Source organism: Ascaphus truei, chromosome 1 (assembly GCF_040206685.1).
Source record: "Ascaphus truei isolate aAscTru1 chromosome 1, aAscTru1.hap1, whole genome shotgun sequence".
NCBI classification, from domain to species: domain Eukaryota; kingdom Metazoa; phylum Chordata; class Amphibia; order Anura; family Ascaphidae; genus Ascaphus; species Ascaphus truei.
Genome location: NC_134483.1, coordinates 63,317,581 through 63,328,479, shown reverse-complemented (window position 1 = coordinate 63,328,479; position 10,899 = coordinate 63,317,581). Strand labels below are relative to the sequence as shown.

The following is a 10,899-nucleotide window of genomic DNA, read 5'->3' as shown; positions in this document are numbered from 1 at the left end:
CTCTCACCCTCTCTCTCCGTCTCTCTCAATGTCTCTCTCAACCTCTCTCTCACCCTCTCTCTCTGTCTCTCTCTCACCCTCTCTGTCTCTCTCTCACCCTCTCTCTGTCACTCTCTCTGTCTCTCACCCACACTCTCTCTGTCTCTCACCCACACTCTGTCTCTGTCTCTCTCCCCCACACTCTGTCTCTCTCTCCCCCACTCTCTCTCTCCCCCACTCTCTCTCTCCCCCACTCTCTCTCCCCCACTCTCTCTCCCCCACTTTCTCTCTCTCCCCCACTCTCTCTCTCTCCCCCACTCTCTCTCTCCCCCACTCTCTCTCTCTCCCTCACACTCTCTCTCTCCCTCACACTCTCTCTCTCCCCCACACACTCTCTCTCTCTCTCCCCCACACTCTCTCTTTCTCCCCCACACTCTCTCTCCCCCACACTCTCTCTCTCTCCCCCACACTCTCTCTCTCTCTCTCTCCCCCACACTCTCTCTCTCTCTCTCCCCCACACTCTCTCTCTCTCTCCCCCACACTCTGGATCTCTTGTTTACCCTATATATCTTACTTGCCCTATACTTCACCGAAATAACCTATACTGCTTTCTTCCAGATCTGACTCAAGCTTCACACGGAAGACATCGGATCCCCCCCTAACCCAGAAGAGAGGTAGGGAACACATCCCCTCCAATGTATAACATTGCGGGAATGAGGGTACCTGGACATTGAGGGAATGCGGATCAGGTAAGATCCCAGGCGGGATTGCTGCTTTAGATATTGTGAAGCGGGGACGTCCAGACACTGGTTAAGGGGTTCAGGAAACTAGTCATTCACACCAGGCTTTTATTTCTAGATCCGACATTTACGCACACACACACACACACACACACACGTAACAAGGACTAATTGTAGTATAATCTAATACAATAAATACATTTATGTCAAAAACGAATGTTGTTCTGACTAGGAATTTATTAAATGTATTTTATTTATATATATATTTTTAAAGCGGGGTTGGGGCGGGACTAGGGTTGGGGGCGGGACAAGGGCGGGACTAGGGGCGGGACTAGGTGGCGAGTAGATTTTTTGGTTGGACGAGTAGATTTTTGGGTGATTTGTCGAACACTGTATATAACAGAAAAAAAGAAGAAAAAGCGCCCGATCTTCGTGTATTAACGTAAATAAAATTTAATAAAACATGGACATCACGATTCAAAACTCACAAGATTCCAAATATAAAAAGCATGGTATGAGTAATACTCATGCTCCGACCCGTCGTGTGTTGCCGCCACGGCGCCTCTGCTCCACTGGGTATGCTCCGGACTTGCGTCACACCTCTCTAGATGGTGTTACACCTTGGAGGTTCCTCCGGCAACTCCCGTCTCTTGGATGTAAGTTCCCTATGTGGTATAGAGTCCCAATACACAAGAACAGGGTCAGCTTCACTCTCACAACTGGCACTAATTCTGAGCACTTGTAAAATGACAGTAGTAACACGTCCCTACGCATTTCTTCAGACTAAGCTGATTTCCTCAGGGGGTGAGGCGCCGTGGCGGCACCACACGACGGGTCGGAGCATGAGTATTACTCATACAATGCTTTATATATTTGGAATCTTGTGAGTTTTGAATCATGATGTCCATGTTTTATTAAATTTTATTTAGGTTAATACACGAAGATCTGGCGCTTTTTCTTCTTTTTTTCTGTTAGGTCTGTCAAGGGAGGTTGTTGTGCCCAAGAAGAAGGCTGACAGTATCTTGACAAATCATTGTCAGACTTTTCCAGATCACATCATTGGTTTGGTATCTGATTGTTTCATATGGACATTTTTTCAATCACTTGATTTTTAACCATTTATTGTGTTTTTTATATTATTTTTATTCATACATTTTTTATTTTGGTATATGCATTGTAATACATTACAGTATATATTGATCTAGTGCACTTTAGACTTGTCAGTATTTAACATCATATTGTATTGTATTGTATGTTTTTATTTATATAGCGCCATTAATGTACATAGCGCTTCACAGTAGTAATACATGTGCTAATCAAATAAATAACAGATAATATAAATAACAGATCATGGGAATAAGTGCTTTAGACATAAAAGTAACATTAAGGAAGAGGAGTCCCTGCCCCGAGGAGCTTACAGTCTAATTGGTAGGTAGGTAGAACGTACAGAGACAGTAGGAGGGAGTTCTGGTAAGTGCGTATGCAGGGGGCCAAGCTTTATGTATCATGTGTTCAGAATATCCACAGTGCTATTCATATGCTTCTTTAAGCAAGTGTGTCTTAAGGTGGGTCTTAAAGGTGGATAGAGAGGGTGCTAGTCGGGTACTGAGGGGAAGGGCATTCCAGAGGTGTGGGGCAGTTAGTGAAAAAGGTTTAAGGCGGGAGAGGGCTTTAGATACAAAGGGGGTAGAAAGAAGACATCCTTGAGAAGAACGCAAGAGTCTGGATGGTGCATAACGAGAAATTAGGGCTGAGATGTAAGGAGGGGCAGAAGAGTGTAAAGCTTTAAAAGTGAGGAGAAGAGTGTGAGATGCGGGATTTCATCGAAAGCCAGGAGAGGGATTTCATGAGGGAGATGCTGAGACAGATCTAGAAAAGAGTAGAGTGATTCTGGCAGCAGCATTTAGGATAGGTTGTAGGGGAGACAGGTGAGAGGCAGGAAGGCCGGACAGCAGGAGGTTACAGTAATCAAGACGGAAGGACAATGAGGGCCTGAGTCTTTTTTTTAGCAGTCGAGCAACAGAGGAAAGGGCGTATCTTTGTTATATTGCGGAGGGAAAAGCGACAAGTTTTAGAAATGTTTTGAATGTGAGGGGCGAATGTGAGAGAGGAGTCGAGTGTGACCCCTAGGCAGCGTGCTTGGGCTACTGGGTGAATGATTGTAGTTCCAACAGTAATGTGGAAGGAGGTAGTAGTGCCAGGTTTGGGAGGAAGTATGAGGAGCTCTGTTTTAGCCATGTTGAGTTTAAGGCGTCGGAGGGCCATCCAGGATGATATAGCAGAGAGACATTCAGAAACTTTGGTTTGTACAGCAGGTGTAAGGTCGGGTGTTGAAAAGTATATTTGTGTGTCGTCGGCATAGAGGTGATAATTAAACCCAAAAGATGTTATTAGGTCACCTAGAGAGAGTGTGTACAGAGAAAAGAGAAGAGATCCCAGGACATATTGTGGTTATTCTTTAAAACAGTAGAGGTGTTTCATATATAATCAACATCCAATTATACACCATACTAGTCATTACATCCAGATATACTAGGCACAGTCTTTTCTTTTTCCTATATATGTGTGTGTATGTATATGTGTGTATATATATATATATATATATATATATATATATATATATATATATATATATATATATATATTTATATATTTATATATTTATATATTTATATATATATATATAATATATATATATATATATATATATATATATATATATATATATACACACACAATATATATACACACAAATTATATATATACAAAGTATAAGATAGCCCAAGGTTAAAAAGAAAAAAGAAAAAAAAAGTGGGATTTAACGCAGGGTCTCTCACATTATAAATCTTCCTGTTACCTTTGGAGCGGATCACCTCCTGCAGCGTTGCATTGTCATAGTGACTTGATGCCGCAGGAGGAGGGCTGCCTCAAGGAAAGCCCCTCAAAGTCTTGGTGCCTAGGGGCCCCAGAGGGTCTTAATCTGGAACTGACTAATGCACATCAAATTATAATTATTTCATTAAACTTTACAACCACTGGTCTGTACTGAGCCCAACTGTAAGGCATTTGACCAACAAACTAGACTTTCTCACTGATTTTAGTATTTTACCTCAATGTTAACACTTTGCTCACCTGCCCTCCATAGTAAAACTCTTCCGAGTCATTATCTCCTTCAGAATCTTCTTCCACTGCACTGCTGTGCCTTGACTCCTGAAAATGGAATACAAAGCTCACTATAAAAGGAAAAATAATTCTGCACTCTATTTTTCATTTTGCAAAACAGGAATCATTAAGAATATATATGAAATAAATGGTACATTTGCCATAAGAATTTTACATAACATAAAATAATCACATAACATAATTTTACATAACATTGTCTCCGTTTCAAGTAATTGCCACATGTGTGGCACAAGGCGGTGTGTTTGCAATAAATATTGAAACAATGATTAATGTGTCAAATTTGGAGAGCTAATTGTGAGATGGCTAGGGCTACCCCATGGACTATTAATGAATATGACCTTTTACAAACCAAACAATCCACCATTTTGTTCTCTAAATTTAAATTTTATTCACTACATTTTTTAATGATAAAAAATTATGATGATTCATTTTACAATTGCAGATGTTTTTGTCGTGTTCAGAAAACAAGGATCAAAAATATTTAAACAATGTAGTACAAACTTCTAGCAGCCACAATGGTTCCAAAAATGTAGATTAATTGCAGATTGGAGCAACATGACATGTACTAGTAAAAATGTTACATCTTTCAATTGGTTACTTAAATAGACAATAAACACACAGATACCCAGCAAGCTCTGAAATACCCCAACAATTAGTTAGTGGCTCCTCCCCCCAGGTTTAAGCTCACCCCTGCCCACTTTCCAAGTTACCAGGTCAGTTTCATTTTGCTGGGTTGTGACAGATCCAATGTTGATCATTCTTACTCTAATTATAGAGGTAAATAAGAATTTGAACTCAGTAGTGTTAGGAACTGCTAATGGTCATATCTTGATGTGGCAGCAGGCTTAAAAGCTTTGGCCAAAGGGTTAAACTAAATGCCCCCTTTTCAAGAGAATATATAGGTATTTCACTGTGTACTTTTGTCATATTGGATGTAGCGTTGGGCTTCTTTTTTCTTGTTGTGTACATTTAGCCATGCCCAGAAGCACTCCTTTTGACACACACACACACATATATATATATATATATATATATATATATATATATATATATATATATAGTCAGCTGTTTTTGGAGGCTAATGGCTACTCCCCCCAGGGATAAGCTCACCCCTCCCCACTTTCCAAGTTAGCAGGTCAGTTTCATTTTGCTGGGTTGTGATAGATCCAATGTTGATCATTCTTCCTCTAATTATAGAGGTAAATAAGAATTTTAACCAAGGTAGTGTTAGGAACTGCTAATGGTCATGCCTTGATGTGGCAGCGAGCTTAAAACATTTGGCCAAATGTTAAACTAAATGACCCCTTTTCAAGAGAATATATAGGTATTTCATTTGTGTATTTTTGTCATATTGGATGTAGCTTTGGGCTTCTTTGTTTCTTGTTAAATAGACAATAATAATGTAAAGACGAATTAATGTCACCCAAAAATCTTAACAGTTAGGCTGCATAACTAAAAATAAAATAAAAAATTGCTTATGCAGTTGTGACTGTCATTTTCCACTGCTTCTTTTAAAGTCTACAAGTTGAAGAGTTTAGGGACCATGGTGAAAGTGTGAGTGAAGGGCCACAGGCACATATCACCACTATTGCTGCTACACAGCTCTTAAGATGCACAGATATGTTGGATGGTTCCACTATGTTGTGCCATTGGGAGATCGTCTGTCAGAAATAACAGTAGAAAGTAGCTCCTAGTAGTGGACTCCATTGTTAGGGTCATAAATGTAGCATATAGCAAGGGACAATGAGGTGTTCTGTCTATTAAAGGGCTTAGTCTATATCCACTGAAGCTGCCGAGTTGACAATTTTAGGTCAAAATTGCCTATTGATTTCAATGGATAATTTAGTTCGAAAACAGCCCAATTGGCCACTTCGGCAGATATAGAATAAGCCCCTAAGGGTATGGATAAGGCTAGCAAATGATTAATTTTGTAGTGTGGTAGTGTCCAGAAAGGGTTAGTCACTAAACTGCAACAACTGGTAGCAATCATTAACAGAACCTTAGTAAAAGAGGAGGCTATAGATCACTGTGCTATATATATATATGTATGTGTGTAATTGGGGCAGGTGTGTGTGTGTATTTTGGGGGCTAGTGTGTGTGTGTGTGTATTGGGGGTAATGTATGTTTGTGTGTATTTGGGGGTAGAGTGTGTGTGTGTGTATTTGGGGGGGTAGTGTGTGTGTGTGTGTGTGTGTATTTGGTGGGGTAGTGTGTGTATTTGGGGGGTAGTGTATGTATGTGTATTTGGGGTGGGGGGTACTGTGTGTGTATTCCCACACACGCATGCTGCGTTTATCCACTCGTTCCTCTGAACGCCTCTGCAAGAAATCTTACACTCGCAGACTTCCTTCACTACAAATTCATGCTATCCTGTTTCAACTCTGCCCTCTCTCAGGCTACACAAACCTACTTCTCTTCACTAATCAACACGCACAATCAAACCCACGCCAACTCTTCTCTGTCTTTGACTCTCTACTCAAACCACCATCAGCTGGCTCTTCTTCTTCCTCCATCTCACCTCAGGACTTTGCTGACTATTTTAAGTAAAAGATTCAATTCATACAGTACATCAGAACATCCCCTCTGTTTCTTCCTCCCATCCTACACCACTTCCTAACTATCCTCCTGCCTTCCTTGACTCTTTTTACGTTGATTCTAGAGGAGGATGTGTCACTGCTGATCTCCTCTTCTCCATCTACCACTTGACCCCATTCCCTCCCATCTCCTAAAACCTTTTGCTCCTACTATAATCCCTACGCTCACACACATTTTTAACTCCTCCCTCTACTCTGGTACCTTTCCCTACTTCAAAACATGCAACAGTTATACCATTACTCAAAAACAGCAAGCTTGGCCCTACCTGTCTTTCTAACTATTGACCTGTCTCCCTCCTGCCTTTTGCCTCTAAACTCCTTGAATGTCTTGTATTCTCTCGCTCGCTCCACTTTCTCAACACCTATTCTCTCCTAGACCCGGTACAACCTGGCTTCCGCACTGCTCACTCGACTGAAACAGCCCTCACTAAAATAACTAATGGCCTCCATGCTGTCAAAGACAGATGTCATTACACTCTGCTCATATTACTCTCAGCAGCATTTGACACTGTTAACCACCCTCTTCTCCTTCACATTCTCCTTACTCTTGGTAACAAAGCTTTATCCTGGATCTCCTCTTACTTCTCCAATCGTACTTTCAGTATCTCTTCTGCTAACACCTCCTCCTCTATTGATCTCTGTGGGGGTACCCCAGGGCTCTGTCCTGGGACCTCTTCTCTTTTATCTGTACACACTTTCTCTAGGTGAACTAATCACATCTCTTGGGTTTAAATATCACCTCTATGCTGATGACACACAATTTACTTTTCAACCCCTGACATTACACCTGCTGTACAGACTAACGTTTCTGAATGTCTCTCTGCGATATCATCCTGGATGGCCCTCCACTGACTTAAACTTAACATGGCAAAAACAGAGCTCCTCATACTTCCTCCCAAAAATGGCTCTAGTACCTCCTTCCACATTACTGTTGGAAGCACTATAATTCGCCCTGAAGACCAAGCATGCTGCTTAGGGGGTCACACTTGACTCCTCTCTCACATTCAAAACGTATCTAAAACCTATCACTTTTTCCTCTGCAATATTACAAAGATATGCCCTTTCCTCTGTTGCTTGACTGCTAAAACTCTGACAGGTCCTCATTTTATCCTGTCTCAATTACTGTAACCTCCTGCTGTCTGGCCTTACTGCCTCTCACCTGTCTCCCCTACAATCTATCCTAAACGCTGCTGCCAGAATCACTCTACTCTTTCCTAAATCTGTCTCAGCGTCTTCCCTGCTGAAATCAATCTCCTGGCTTCCTATCAAATCCTGCATCTTGCACTCAATTCTCCTCCTCACTTTTAAAGCTTTACACTCTTCTGCCCTTCCTTACATTTCAGCCCTAATTACTCGCTATGTACCATCCCGACTCTTGTGTTCTGCTCAATGATGTCTTCTCTCTACCCCCTTTGTATCTAAAACCATCTCCCGCCTTAAACCTTTCTCACTGACTGCCCAACACCTCTGGAATGCCCTTTCCCCCCAATACCCGATTAGCACTCTCTCTATCCACCTTTAAGACCCACCTTAAGACACACTTGCAAAAAGAAGCATACGAGAAGCACTGTGGCTAATACTATACACATGATACATAATCTTGGCCCCTTGCAGACGCACTTTCCAGAATGCCCTACTACTGTCTCTGTACGTTCTTCCTACCAACCAATTAAATTGTAAACTCTTTGGAGCAGGCACTCCTCTTCCAAAATGTTACTTTTATGTCTGATGCACTTATTCCCATGATCTGTTATTTGTATTATTTGTTATTTATATGATTGTCATGTGTATTACTACTGGAGGCGCTATGTACATTAATGGTGCTATATAAATAAAGACATACATACATACAATTGGGGGGTAGAGTGTGTGTATTTGGGGGGGCCGTGTAGGTGTTTTGTGTGGGGGTAGTATATGTGTCTATGTATGTATGTACAGCTGAACCCCGTTATAACGCGGTGCTTGGGGTCCACATAATGCGACCGTATTATAATGGGGATCACGGAATCTTTCTTTTTAAATGGCCGCCGCGATCAGGGGTTCTGCGTCCGCCAGAGGGGTAGAGCTGGGATAGCTCTGTGCTACATCTCCTTCCCTTCTGCTCTCCATGTCTGTCTCTCCACCCTCCTCCTGTGTCCCCAGCAGTCAGAGAGCTGCAGGCACTGCTAGTAGTAATGGGAGTGTGTGCGGCTCAGGGCTGCAGCCTCCCAACTTCATGCCAATTTTACTCACATCTCCCCGATCACCCCGCACAGCAACTTCTCCTCAACTCCCTCTCACTGCCAAACTTTTTAGGGACACCGGGGGAGCCTGCCCAGTCTGCACACCCAGGTAAGAGGACAGGAGAGAAGCAAAGGAGGGACTGAATAGAGCTGAATAGAAAGAAAGGGGACCCGGGAGCTGCTGTGGTCCCTGACACATGGCAGGAGTCCCAGCTGGTGTGTGTGTGTGTGTCTAATGTATCTGACAATTGGTCACTCTCCTCTGCTGTGATGGGTTTGTGAGTTCCCCCTTGCTTTTCATTTAATACATTCTCTTTTCCTAAATATTGCTGCTGCTGTTCTTCTATATATGATTTATTCACCAATAATGTAGGTTTTCTTTGACATAGAGCTTTTGAATTGTGAAAGAAATACTAAACAAGAAGATAGAAGATAAACTTGCGTGAGTGATTTGCATTTCAAAGAGTGATTGATGCTTGTCACTTAATTTTGGCCCCTAATTACACCTTACCAAATAACAAAAACAGCAAGCTAGTAACTTACTCAGTAGAAATACCTTGATGACATTGTCACAGGAGACCAGTACTTTTACACCGAAACCACCGGGAACACTAGCACCAGACTGGACAAAGTTGTTGAATAAAATGTGGCTTATTCTGGCACGCCAGCAGACAAAACAAAGATGTACAAAGCAAGATACATCTCAAACTTGGGGCCTGGGGAGTATACTCTAGCCTCGCTAGGAGTAGGGGCCTGCTTCAAGAAGACTTGCCCTGTCCGCTTCTCATCCAGGATCTCAGAGTGCTGATCACACACAGCAGCCTCTTTGAGATATCTCTCCAGCTGGTCACTGTAAAGATCAAACTCCTTCACATAAGGTCTCTCAGTCTCTCTGTCTCTCAGATGGTCCTCTGAGGGAATCTCCACACTCCTTCCCAGGGTGTCTCTCTCAGATGGTCCTCTGAGGGAATCTTCACAGTCCTTCCCAAAGTTTCTATCAGTCTCTGTTAGCCTCTCTTGCTCTCAGATGCTCTCTGAAGGTAGATCTCCACATTCCTTCCCAGAGTGTCTCTCAGATGGTCCTCTGAGGGAATCTCCACACTCCTTCCCAGAGTGTCTCTCTGAAGGTAACTCTGATTCTCCGATCAGCAGCAACCCTTATATAGCCCTCTGTGGCTATCCATTGCATGGGAGGGGGCTACTGGACAATCAGAGCACAAATTAAGTTAGTGCCACAACAGCCAGAGGGAATGCTAAGAATCCATCCCAATCCCTGATTGTTCAGTTAATCCAATTAACACTTTACAGGGCTGACTTCCAAATCACACCACAGTGCTTACACATAGATCACAAACACGTTATCTCATATTGCTTGCTCAACTAGACTTGGGAATTAAATTAACAGGGAACAATGTTGATTCACTAAACTGTGGGATTGCATTTACAGGGAATAACAAATACAGACTTTGAAATACATTCTTACAGACATGGAAATACATTTACACATTTCTTGTTCTTCCTCAGTTGTTAAATACATTTGGCTAAAATCAGCCTTACAAAGGTGGCCAAATTACATAGATTTAGGGGTAGCTAGCTGGGCTTCATTTAAGTTTTGTGATGCCAGTAACCCCTAAAGTCACAGACATCAGTATCCAAACAGCCAGCAAAGCATTTAATTCTCTCTGGCAACTACTGTAATAGGTTTAATCATTCTTTGGCAATCCTCTTATTCAGATAACATTTGGGTGATTACAAATTTGGTACAACATAAGATATGAATCAGATGTATGAATCATAGAAATGCTCTGCTTATCAACCTTAATACCACCCAAGCAATTCGATTTCTAAGTGTCATTCTTTTGAAAAAAGACACATACTGTAATAGAAAACCAAAATATAATAAAAATCCAACGTCTTATATTCAATATGTGAATGAGTCACAAAAATAAGTCTGATTGCATTATCTGAGTCACTATGTTTTAATGGTTTTTCTACTAAAAAAGTGAATTTAAAGATAGCTTTAAAATATAAATGTAATGGAGAAATAGATGCCCAGAAGTAGTAAACAAAAGCAGATGTGATATGCATGCAATTATTTTCTCACACAGGACACAAGTCTTTACATAACAGAATCCAGTGTGACACACAATAGGTTAATCGGGCAGGGATTTATCTTTCTTG

At 41.6% G+C, this 10,899-nt stretch overlaps 1 protein-coding gene across 1 annotated transcript in view; it reads right to left on the bottom strand.

Annotated features, from left to right (window-relative positions):
• PARP8 (poly(ADP-ribose) polymerase family member 8) overlaps nt 1-10,899 on the bottom strand; it is a 332,674-nt gene that overhangs the window by 135,890 nt on the left and 185,885 nt on the right. Inside the window, exon 6 of the mRNA XM_075589057.1 lies at nt 3,852-3,929. Within this exon, the coding sequence (XP_075445172.1) occupies nt 3,852-3,929 (78 nt within the window). The remainder of the gene's footprint in view (nt 1-3,851; nt 3,930-10,899) is intronic.